The 13403-nt window shown below is 37.7% G+C and overlaps 1 protein-coding gene across 1 annotated transcript; it reads right to left on the reverse strand.

Moving 5' to 3' along the window:
• Nucleotides 1-1021: 1021 nt before the first annotated feature.
• Nucleotides 1022-11927, reverse strand: LOC107807537 (putative serine/threonine-protein kinase At1g01540). Its single transcript, XM_016631944.2, is given in 13 exon segments — nucleotides 1022-1393; nucleotides 1871-2080; nucleotides 2181-2310; nucleotides 2403-2573; nucleotides 2673-2795; nucleotides 2949-3053; nucleotides 3558-4026; nucleotides 5806-5840; nucleotides 6030-6334; nucleotides 10752-10817; nucleotides 10905-10970; nucleotides 11062-11154; nucleotides 11251-11927. Coding segments are annotated over 13 exon segments (2289 nt in total). The 5' UTR covers nucleotides 11599-11927; the 3' UTR covers nucleotides 1022-1225.
• Nucleotides 11928-13403: the final 1476 nt, after the last annotated feature.

The following is a 13403-nucleotide window of genomic DNA, read 5'->3' on the forward strand; positions in this document are numbered from 1 at the left end:
TTGTCTTTGAATTTCTCCTAACGTGAAATTCTCCGGTAAATCTAGAGAATTGTCCAAAAGCAAACCAGCGTCTCTTCCCCTCTCTCATTCACATACAGAAATGTCAAAAGGTCAAAAAGAGTAAACAGGCTCGTAAAACAAATAACCACCTAAAGACTTGCCCTATAACGACCTTTTTTTCATATTATGACAAAACCAGAAAACATAATAAAATGCGTGGGTCCAAAATCCCAATCTCTAGATGTCAAAAAAATTATCTCTAGTAGCTGCCAAGTTCAAAGGACACCTACCTCATTTCCTTTCTTTTGTAGCATACTCTAGACTTTATTGCTCGTAGGGACAGGTGAAAATCCCCCCCCCCCCCCCCCCCCAACATTTCATTAATGTTCAAATTACCCAAAAGAATATTTGCATTAACGTTGCCTGATTAAGGAAAAATCAACTTCAGACATTATCATGGTCAAGCATTTTGACTAATTTCAGTTGTTAATTGCTCAAGAATCCTCCATTTCTGAAATGTAGCTTTCTGTCGGTGACAAGAAAAGGACCCGACATCTAATTTCTGTCCCAAAAAAATGTACCTTTGCTTTTCTAATCCAGGTAAAATCCATACAAGGCAAGACACACAATACTTTTACTACTACTACTACTTTCTCCTCAAGTCACTATCCTTTTTTCTTCTTTTTTTGAGTAAGTAAAGGCACTATCTCTTTTGACCTCAATGTTAGAAAGAACTTAAAAGGAGATAATTATATTGGTACTTGGTGGTGGATTTAACTTACATACATGAACAACGTAAATAATTTTACAATATCAGTGTATCTTAACGGGTTATAGCAGGTTAATTACTGCATTTTTTAGGTTAGCAAATTAGGATTAGTAAAGAAATTTACCTGTTGTTGTATCGTACAATGAGTGCACCGAATAACTGTTTGTGGCAATACTATCCAATCATGTCCTTTCATTTGGGCAAACGCCTCAAACCAACACACAGCAAATAAAAAACTGAGAACTCACAGATAAGAACAGCTATGCTCATAACAAAATTGAGGGCAATTACATACACTAATAACAAGAGCTATGCTACAAAACCTACCGTGAGTCCGTGACTGCTGAATTAACCCAAATGCAGAAGGGAAGTGAATGATATTTACATGTACTATCTCCAAAATAAGTGGCAGAAACAAAAGGGGTTGGAATTGACCTCCTAATACTCGTGGTGCGGCTACTGGTGCTCATCATCAGTTTCTTGCTTCCTCAAGAAAGACCGGTTGGTGTGCACACTACTTTCGTATCCACTGCTATCACCTGATTCAATTATACGCTTGTCCATTACCCTCTCTTTCACGCCATCACGATATAAGCGACCATGTTCCCTCGAAGCTCGTCGCTCCTGTATCAATTCAACAGCTATTCAGAGGAAGTGAAAATGAAATATCGACTAACAATATTGATTGGAAACTGATGCAATGATCCACGTACTAGTTAACACAGGCGCTATGCAAAAAAAAATTAACAAGTGTTGGTCCATAATGTACTAAAACAGACATCACATAAAACAGATTTAAAATAATGCCATGTGATTGGTACTAGAATACAGAAGGAGGTTCATTAATGTGATTGAATTGTGGTGTAACAAGCATAATTCTAGCACACAATAATGCCATGTCCTGCATTAAATGCTCGTTTAGAAAAGTAGATACCTGAGTCATGACTAGATCTTAGTAAGAGCACAATTACATCCAAATTGAGTTCTTATATTTAGTCCACTTCATTGAGTTACCAAAAGAGGCATTCTTAGCTATCGACTATCGTGACTCATGAAAACGTGACATTTAATTTAAGGGCGTGAAGGAAAACTACAGCTTACATCACGGAAGGGAAAATCATCAGCTTCAAGCATGTGTATCACATGTCCCATTTTTGGCCTCTTCTGAGCATTGGGGTCGACACAGCGTAATGCTACCAAAAGGACACGTTTCAGTGCTCTTGAAGAAGGCTTCTCCGCCAACTTGGGATCCAAAACACCCTCCGCATTCCGGTTTGAAACCATTATTTTAAGCCAATCAACCAGAGTTACCTATGAGTCAGATCCATTAAACAGAGTCAGAACAAAACTGGAACAAATATCAAAGAGGTTTTCTGAAACAAGAAACTAACATTAATGATATGAGACAAACCTCTCCAGGAGGACGGCTGTAATCCACCGGATTCCTTCCACTAATGATCTCCATAATAAGAATTCCAAAACTATACACATCACTTCTCTCATTCAACATGCCAGTGCTAGCATATTCCGGAGCAACGTAACTGATAAAAAAGGGGCCATTTGGCAATTTATTTTCCATGAGTAACTTAACATTAGCAACAAAACAGTGTAGTTTGGAATGTCAAGCACTAACCCAAATGTTCCCATAACCCGAGTAGTAATGTAGCTCTTTTCAGCGCCCAAAAGCTTTGCCAAGCCAAAGTCTGACACCTTTGGATTCCATTGCTTATCGAGCAAAATATTGCTTGATTTAATGTCACGGTGAACAACCTTGGGTTCGAGGCCCTCATGCAGATAGGTTAACCTGTAAGCCTCACCAATCTTTAGGTACTCCTTTTAACACAATATAGAAAAATAATTAATGCTCAAGAACAAGTTAACAAATACATTAGCTGTAGTATACCCTTTAGCTGTTCCAAGAATGATATTCATTCTAATTTCCCATGTAAGAGGACTGCACGGCCCTACATCTCCATGGATCCACTGTTCTAAGTTCCCGTTGTCCACATACTCATACACAAGAATCCTAAGAACAGCAAATTGACATATTGAGTAATCTCCTCTCAAGCTCAAAACCGGAATCACCGGAGTTGATAGGTCCAACAAACCGTAAAGAAAAACCACCACATAATGCTATAACCGACTGAATTAAGCTGCAGACAACTAAAATTGAAATTACCTGTGAGCTCCCTCAGCACAGTAACCGAGTAACCTCACCAAATTCTTATGCCGAACTCGACCAATTGCTTCAACCTCAACCTTAAACTCCCTCTCTGCTTGTCCCCTGAAAAGAAAACCACACATGGAAACTTAAAGACAGACAAAAGGAACAGCTTTCTCCACAAACTAATACTGCAGTTTAAGTTCTAAACATTATCGGTATAAAAGATATTACACAATCTCACTTATTAAGTAATTACATGTAAACCTCCTGATAAATTGGTAATTTGACAAAAATGGTACCTAACCATCTATTCCAAAAAAAACTAAGATCTCATTGTGCGCGGATCCGGACCACAAGGTTCTATTCCAGGTAGTGTAAAAAAGTTTTACATTGTCGGTATATATAACTTAAATACTTCTGTATTTACCCATAAAACTACAGCTATTATTTTAGTAATTAAGACCCATAAACCCTAAAGATACTTCATTTCACACATTTATGCCACATTACAATGATAGAGCATACATTTAACATAAATGACATGCAACTACACATGCAAGGCCAAGAATTATGAACATATTTGGACAATATGCAACGAAAAGGAAAGAACTTTGAAAATTGCACCTGTTATTGAGCAAATTCTTAACAGCAACATTACTGCTATCTTCCATAACTCCACGGTAAACAATTCCATAACCACCTTCACCAATCACATTTTCATCAGCAAAGAAATTAGTTGCAATCTCAAGCTCTCTCAGTGTATACCAATGGCCCCACCCCAAATGTGAAACCTCAGGCACAGCAATAATAGCCTGCTCAACAGAACATACTTCTCCACTACCATGACTTGACCCGCCACCTAACCCGACCCGATCCGGATAGGCAATCTTATGACCCTTTCCGACTTCAATATGGATTCTCTGATGACCACTTGAATTCTGGGTGTCTTCCTCGGGTTCGGGTAATGGGTCCGGAACCGGAGGTGGGAGTAATTTCGGGTTTTCGGGTAGAGTCCGTGATGGGTCAATTCGGATTTCTTGAATTTCTTTGGATACCTTAGGAATATTGGGGTTGTTGTTTTTGTTTTTCTTAGCTGAAACTGAAAGAGTTGTTTTTTTATTGTTACGTTTTGTAGTGAACCAGAGAGAGATAAGGAAGAGAACTAACACAATTGCAGCTCCAACGCAAATACCCAAAACGACCCATAAACGTAGACCAAAAATTGAGGTTCTTTTTGAGAGTTCATCGCTCAGAAACCCAGACATCTTTTTTTTTTGTTTCCCTCCTACTGAGGAGAATTTGGTTAACTGATACTATTAGAAGACATTAACAAAGAAGAGACCGTTGTAGGAGAAAGACAAAGAAGCATATTAGTAGTAATAATAGTATATGGTGGTGAAATAATGCATGTGGCACTAAGGTGGGGACTATGGATTCTAGTCTAGTCTAGTGTTTAATAGTAGTAGTAAAGATAACTGTGGCTTGTTAGAGAGGGAGATCATATTTGGAGCTAAGTTGAGAGGTATTTCTTTGGGAGTTGGGACCATTGGAGAGTGGGGTGGGGAGGGGGAGCTGTAATGATGGGACTTGTAAAAATGGAGAAATTGCCCCACTCGTGTTTGATTATTTTACTTTATTGTGACATTCTAGTTGGTGGCATTTGTTTATTGAAGGGTGTGATGATCTTTATTATCAATTTTACAGCCCATTACAAATATTTTGGTTACCCTTTACACAGAAAATCAAATAGAAGATCGGTAAATTTGTAGAATTATTTTTTTTACTAAAATTATAACGAATCATATGAGATCATTTCCTCTGGTATTGATTTAATTTATGTTTCTATGTTTTTTTTTGTTGGATTGTTTGGTTAGATAAGGGTCATCAAAAATTTTGCTTAAAGAATGTTGGTGGATTACTTTAGCTCCATTTTAATTGAGCTTGATACCAATGCATCCCTACACCCTTTTTCTCCGTTTATTTTTTTCTTCCTTTTGATAATAATTGTGTCACTCTTAGTTTCTTTTTTGTTAATTAAGACTTAAGAAATGATTAAAGAAGAATGTCGTGGAGTTGGTGATCTAGTTAGTTCACCGTATGCTTCTCCTTTTCTGATATTTGGAGTTCCTCCTTATTTTCATTATTGTTAGCGGACCTTTATTAACTTTATTCTTGTTTTTTTTTAACAGTACTTAGAAGATGCTACATCCACTGCTTATATTGGGAAAAAATTTGAATCTTGTAGCGGATCCATTAGGAGATAGTTTCAAAAAGGGACATAGACCTTACTATAAAAGAGTTTATACCTCGTTTCAGTCCTTACAATTGCATGTAGTCTGTAAACAGTAATACATTGACACTAATAATGACATGTCCGTCACAGTGAAACTTTCACTGTGAAAGTGGTAACCTCACTGTAAGTATAACTCATTCGACTCCATCTGCTGAGTGGGACCACAAAGGCAATTCATAATTACATTATAAAGAAAATAAACCAGAATATCTGTACTGCACTGTAATTTGCGGAGTTACATTTTTAGATTCAACTAAAATTTGTCCGGATTTGCATACTTAAAAAAACTTTGAATAACAAGCACCCTGCATTTGATATTCTGAAATTGCAAAGAAATAGCACGCTTTGAAAACAGTAGTATATTTTCATTTTCAAGTATGATAGTGGAAGAACTTGAAACGTCCAACACTACAAGCATCTAAAAAGCTTGAAAGGTTATTTTGTCAACACTAGTTATCTTGTCAAATTCAAGTTTCAGCAGTTACAAAAGCACAGTACCGTTTATGCTCATTGAGCATAACAATTAAGGATATCTCAGCGACCATTAGGCTAATATTTTAACTTATGATATGTAAAAACAATTGGAGTTTCGCAGTATCACCAGTTAATTCCATCTACACCAACTCCTCGAGTACTTCATCTTTATAGATTTTGGTTAAGAAGACACCCCTGAAGAGGAATTGTTTCCGGAGCAACTCATATCCAAATGCAATCTTGATAGTGTATCGCCTCGGCATATGTCCTGAATATAAATAAAAAAATTGCTTTAGCTTCTAACTTACAGGATCTGAATGAAATACCACAGGCAGCTTACCTTAGAAGATGCTAAATGGTTAAGAAGTCCATAATGATTCTGAATCGTAGTTTCAAAAGCTAGTGAGTTTTCTGCATTATTTGAGGTTACTGATGGTTTGCCTGACAGATTTTGATTGGAAATTTCAAATGCAGTCTGCGGCATTTCTCGATTCCCAGGAAGTGTGGCTCCTCCATTTGCACTCAGCATAAAACTTCTCCCATCAAATTCGTTACCAGATGGAAGTTGCATTGACTGCAAAGACCCAGGGACATATCCCGGGTATAAACTCAATCCATTCCTCAAGGTAAGCATCTGAAAAGCCAAAGAAAGTGAGGAGACAAACAAAGGTTCTATTATGCAGATTTTAAAGAGATATAATGACAGATATGATATAGTAGTAGTGACTTCATTGTAATCAGCATACGGTTAGACCTCGGAAATCACTTGATGATACTAGTCATAACTTCTGACTTCATTGTCATCACCATCAAATATCAGCGGTCCCAAAAAGAAAGTTTAAACATTTGATCTTTGAGATCGATGGCACAGTGAGGAGTATTCTTTTTGAATTTTAAAGAACTGCTGTACTTCTTATGTACTACTTTTTATTTGCTAGATTAAATCTTGGTATGTTGTTGACCACATATAAGTTATATCAGTGAACTATTTTCCTTTACTCAGCAAGCTATATGGAAGTACAAGTAATTAAAAGATCTTTTGCACCTCTCAATTTCTAGAGCCACAATATATGCAAACACCTCATGTTCATCACAAGTGCCCCTGTCTACTAACCAGTGAAAAACGTCAAAGGATTTGATAATTATAGCAAAAGATTACCATTTTCACAAATCAATCATAATAGGAAGAGCTAACTCTTCAAATTAGCACGAGTACGCCAGGAAACTTGCATCCATTCATATTTCAGGAGGTTTCGTAACTGAAATCATCTATTCAGCAAAAGGTTTAGTAATTCATATTATAAGGGGGAAACTGAAAGAAACCGCAATATGGATAAGACAACAAGATAATTTCACTAATTGTCTAGATTTCAAGTATGGAGCATATCACACTGCCCAACCACATCATCTTCTCCATTTTTACCCTATGTTATATCTTACTTCCACTGGTGAATGTTCTACATATGGAAGCCATCAATGGAACAAGAAATATGCACCTTGAAGCCCTCACGGCCTCACCATTTATTTCTTTCTTCTTGAGTTTTTCCTACCCTAGGATGAAAATGTTGAAGCGAAACAATGCTTATTGCAAGATAGAGAACTGACAAATAGCATGAGCTTCACTAAAAAGCAATTAAATATGGATCCATTCTAGCTAAAAGAGTAACAAGAAACTAGTGAACTTAGAGGTGAAACGTCAACACACCTGTCGAACTATATACAAAACAATTCTTAAATATAAGATAGGTTTTTCTTCATTTTCACTTCTCAATTTAATCCCTTTTCCTTTAAGGGGAGCCTTGGCGTAACTGGTAAAGTTGCTGCCATATGACCAGGAGGTCACGGGTTCAAGCCGTGGAAACAGCCTCTTGCAAAAATGCAGGGTAAGGCTACAATAGACCTTTGTGGTCCGGCCCTTCCCCGCACCCTGCGCATAGCGAGAGCTTAATGCACCGGGCTGCCCTTTTTTAATTCAATCCCTTTTCCTCTAACCTACTTTAAGCCATGATACTCCCAATAGTAAGAAACATAATGAAAGGTCATCCAGACAATATACTTTCTCTTAACTTGTCCCACTAATTTTCCGTAATGTACTGGCAATGAGTCGAACTCCTACACCAACATCTCTGTGTGTTACGAATTCAGAATCAAATTGTTGGGAACTGGGATCAGTAAACATAGCTTGTACAGCTTCTATAGCACTTGGTCCCATGTTCTTTCTTCTTCTTCTTTTTTTTCCTTTTTCCTGTTTTGATTTGATTTTTCAAAGCTCCACTGCCCCTGTGTCTTTCATCTAACCAGGCCGAGAGAGGAGACAACGATACTAGCAAGAGCAAAGTCGTGACTTTGTGGAAAACTTTCAACGATACAAGACTAATCACACCTAAGAAACAAAATCTTCCAAAAGGGGATAGAATACAAAAGTATTACTTATGCCTTTTGCTTTTGATTCATGTATAAGACTGCTTTAAATAAATATAAGTGTTCATTGGAGGGGATTTCAATGGCCATATTGGGGCTAATGCTAGGAGTTGATGATGTACATGGAGGGTTCGGTTTTAGGGATAGGAATTAGGGAGGTACCTCACTTTTGGATTTCGCTAGAGCTTTAGATCTGGTGAGAACTAACTCGAGTTTTCCGAAAAGAGAGGAGCACCTGGTCATCTCTTTTGAAGTTCGGTGGCCAAGATTCAGATTGATTACCTTCTCTGCAGGAAATGTGATAAAGGTCTATGCACTGATTGCAAGGTCATCCCTAGTGAGTACCTCACAACCCAACATAGGCTCCTAGTAATGGACCTGGAGATCAAGAGGAGTAGGAGGAAGAGGGCGGTGTGCAAGCAACCAAAGATCAAGTGGGGTAACTTGACTAAGGACAAAACTCAAGAGTTGGGGAGAGGTTGTTGGCTATGAGGGCCCGGAGGAGTAGAGGAACGTGACTAGGATATGCACCACGGCATCGAATTGCATTAGGGAAGCGGCTAGAGAAGTCTTAGGGGACACAACGGGCTTATTCTGAGGGTCACAAAGGGGACTAGTGGTGGAATGTAGAGGTTCAAGGTAAAGTGGAAGCCAAAAAATGGCTTATTTGAAGCTAGTGGAGAGTACAGACGAGGAGAAAAAAGGACATATCAGGAGTGTTATAAGAAGGCAAAAAAAGAGGCGAAGTTAGCAGTTACAGCGGCTAAGACTGCGGCGTTTGGACGTCTGTACGAGGAACTCAAAAGCTGGTACAAGATGCTATACCGGTTGGCCAAAGTAAGGGAGATGCAGGGTTGTGAAAAGCGGTCGCTTCCTCGCTTAAAGCGAGAAGCGAAGTGAAGCGACCCTTTAACCGCTTCTGCTATATGAAGCGACTCAGGTAGACAAAAGCATGTGCTTCCCGCTAAAAAGCGAGAAGCGACGAAGCGAAGCAACCAAAGCGAGCGCTTCTCTGTTTTAAACAGCTGCCAGCCTATTTAATTAAAAAAGAAAGGTGTTCAGTGTTCTTTTATTAAAACACGACCAGCAGCAACAGAGATTCTAAAGAGGCGACTAGGGTTCCCTTTTCAACTTCAATAGAGATTCAGCACCAACAGGTATGTGATGATTTCTTCCTCTTCCTCCTCCTCCTTCTTCTTCTTCTTCTTCTTCAGCGTCCAAATAGCAGCGAAATGCTGGCGAATTTTTTTTTTACCTTCGGTTCTTCTTTCTCAGTCTTCTCCTCTTCGTTGAAATGCTGCCCAGTTCTTCTTTCATTGTTTTTATAATAATGATGACGAGCAATATAATAATGATAGTGGAATACAAGAATTTGACAATCTTGCAGAAGAATAGAATGCTCATTTTTTGCTTTAATTGATGCTACTCTTTAGTTTTTACATTGAAGTATTGAACATTTGCTTACAGTTACATGTGTTGTCTATGCAATATTTATTTTAATATTTTTTTTTAAAATTCCGCTTCACTTTAAAAAAGCGAGCGCTTCGCTTCTCGCTTTAAGCAAAATGGGGGTTCTCGCTTTACCTCGCTTCACGCTCTTCACAACACTGGGGAGATGAAGGCATGTGACTTGGACCAAGTGAAGTGTATCAAAGACGAGGACGGCAAAGTATTGATGGACGAGGCACATATTAGACAAAGATGACAGTTATACTTCCATAAATTGTTGAACAAGGAGGGAGAAAGAAGCATTGTGCTAGGTGAGTTGGAGCACTCCAAGAATCGGCGTGATTTTGGGTATTGTAGGCATATTAAGATAAAGAGGGTGGAGGAGGCGATGCGTAATATGAGCGGGGGCAGAGCGACCGGACCAGACGAAATCACGGTGGAATTGTAGAAGAACGCGGGCCGAGCAGGCTTGGAGTGGGTTATTTAATGTTATTTTTAAGACGAAGAAGATACCCGAAGAGTGGAGGTGGAGTACGATGGTTCCTTTGTACAAGAACAAGGGTGATATCCAAAATTACAACAACTATAGTGGCATAAAGTTGTTGAGTCACACTTAAATTTTTAGATAAGACAATTCACATAGTTCAAAGGAGGGTCCAATTGTTCTCAAATAAGTCAGTAAAGCACAAAGGAATTTATGTGTTGATATTAACATTCTTCCTTCAAGTTGATGTCATGCATCTACAATAATATCACTGGCAAGCAAAGACCTTCGTGAACCAACTGCCACCAAGAAATGTGATCCAAATCAAACAAAGAACACTAACCTCTAATCTATTTCAAAGAGTTTACTACAGAAAAAAAAACTTCTATTATAACAAATTGAGCATGTTTTAGGCAGATATAAAAAAAATAGAAAGATGGCGCTAAATTGAAGTTTCCAAAGAAGACGCTCTTCAGAAAATAAGTATATTTCTTAAATGTTATGTGCTTGACCAAACGAATTACAATATGTGACTTGTTTTAACATAAAACACACACCTTAGTACCTACTCCTGCTGAGCAATCATTACCATAAGCCTACCTAAATGTTCGTTTCACATGTTTGAAAACATAAACACAAGATCTAGCAGACTACAAGCAGCTAGAAATAGTCAAAGGGAAAAGGCCAGAACTGAAACCTGAACTTGCAGTTGAAGTTGCTTCAGATACTCAATGGCTTCATCAAGCATAGATGCCTTGTCAGTCTGTGATATAAATAAAGCTCAAACATGAGAGAAAAGGAAGAAAAAACAACACACAATTTCTCAAAGGCTGAGGTATTGAAGAAATACTTTGTTGGAATTTGGGATTAGAGTCTGCAACGCTTTCAGTTTCTCATTGATCCTACTCCTCCTCCTCTGTCACACAAATTTAATCATGTATAATAATAACAAATCATGTATTTTAGACAGAAAATTATGAAATTAAAAATTCAAAATTGAAGCAAACCTTTTCGGATAAATTATGAACTTCAGCAGATCTACTCCTCTTGGAGGAACGTGAATGATTCTGATTAGCTGGCATGTCAAGTCCATCACATTCCTAAATAGATCGTAAAAGCACAGTATAATTGCGGATTCAACTTGAATCATTTTTTTAAAAAAATAATAAAAAAGGAAAATGAAACAAAAATTTCACCTCGCTACTAAAACCGAAGTTATCGACCTTGTCATCTTCTAGAAACTCTCTCCTATTAGCTGAATCCATGGCGTCACAATCCCCGAGGCCAGCTGAAGCAAACACATTCTCAACGCCTTCTTTAAACTCCGCCGCATAAAATCGGCCGGGATCGGAGAAATTGAGGTTAGATGATGAATCAGCCGCCGTTTCTGGCGCCGATCGGTGACAGAACCCAGCCGCAGCCGCTGACGTGGAAGCAGATGAATTTTGAAGAAAATTGAGGAAGAAAGAAGACATGTCTTCGGATTCGAGAGGTGAAGAAGATGAAGCGTGAGGGTGAGGGTTCGTTCTGTACGGATCCGCCATTGACAGTAACCACCATCACAAAGTGATCATTTTCAGAAGTGTAAAATGCGTGTTGCGTTGGGTTTGGGTTTTTTCAGTTTGCACGAAGTTTGACTATGGGGAGGACACACACTCCTCTTAAGTCTTAATAGTGTGACTGGGAGATTAGTTCAATGTTCTCCCGCCTTAATTACGTAATTTGCTTTGTTTTTGAAAAATGACTAATGTTACTTTATCACCTGATAGATTATTAAATTACACATCACATCCTTCGATTGTGAGAATGGACAACGGAAACCCAGCAGTTTCATTTGTACCACTTAACTCCCCTTTTTATTTCTTTCTTTTTAGTTTATGTTTAGTTTAGAATTTGGATCTTAAGAAGATGATGTGAAATAGAGAGCCGAGAATAAAAGAGCATGAAATCTTAGAAATTATAACGAGATGGCTCAAAATCATCCTATTCATTTATATACCTCTCTCTAGTAATATAAAGAATTATTTTACAATCAATATAAGTTGATTTTTTTGTTTAATCATGTTGTATATAGAACAGAATAGGTCAACTATTTCAAATTCGTGTCGAGTACATACACTCGGTAGTCAGCACATTTGGAGAGTAAAGTACTCTCTACCAAAGAGTTCTTTATTTTCAAGACTCAAACTCGAGAAGTTTGGTTAATGATGGAAAAATTCCAATCGCCCCAGATAAATATAAGTCAATAGATTCAATGGTTGTCCATCATTTTTTTTTATGTAACTAATTCAATTCTGTGTGGAATACAGAATGTTGATTGAAATTAGAGAATTTGTTAAATAATACTGGGAAAAAATAAAGTAAGCAGCAACTACTGAGTCTCCTCTTCTTTGTGCATATAAAAGTGATTTTTTTTAGATATCAAGATTGTGTTAAGAAGTGGTTGGAGAAAAGTTACGAAAGATCCATGTTGATTTTCTGCCAGAATGATGATCTCTTTAGATTTTAGCCAGCAACCCAAAATTGAATATGATTCTATTGAATGAATCATTCCACCTTTCTTGTGATAACCTTATCCATTTGGATGCCAATAGGAACTGAAAATTGATTTATTTAACAACCAAGTTCTATTCCCGAGGTCGGTGTCTTTCCTTCTTCTATTTGTTTATTTTATTATTGTTAATATTCGAGTTTTTGTCTCTTTTTTTCCCTTGTCAAATGGGGTTGGTTAGGACATGGTGCGAGGGTTCTATAGTCTATGGTCTAATTAGGTATAATTATGGATTTAGGCTGTCGACATAGTTTAAGTGTTGGTTTGGCAAATTCAAGAAACACACCCTCTCGTAATGGCAGAAAAAGTGAAGGGGCGTTGTCAACTTTCTTTGTCACCAATTAATTTATCTTTAGTTATGGTCTGTTTTCCTACAAGTGGCCATAGTCAAATGCTTGTTCTGCTCGCCATCTACCCTAATATTGTTTTTCATTATTTCATATCTATACTAATATCAATTGGCTGCCAATTGTATACTTCTTTTACCACTTACAAATCTTATTAAATTACTATCAATTATGTAATGCGAACAAACGAATACGTTACGTCTCTCTATACTTTTCTTCCTACTGGCCCAACTACTGTGCTAGTTGCACTGTGGCCAACAAGCTCACCTTTTAAGTAATTTAAAGTCCTGTTGGGGCTCTGCCATATTCGTTTCTTAGATGTTGGGGTAATGCCAATCTAAAATTATACAGTTTACTATTGTTCGTCGTGTCTTAATATGAAACGACTGCAATTAACTGCCAAAAAAGAGTTACAAAAATTGGTTTGATAAGCTAATGATGCAATGACTAA

The sequence above is a fragment of the Nicotiana tabacum genome, chromosome 12 (genome assembly GCF_000715075.1).
Source record: "Nicotiana tabacum cultivar K326 chromosome 12, ASM71507v2, whole genome shotgun sequence".
Taxonomy (NCBI): domain Eukaryota; kingdom Viridiplantae; phylum Streptophyta; class Magnoliopsida; order Solanales; family Solanaceae; genus Nicotiana; species Nicotiana tabacum.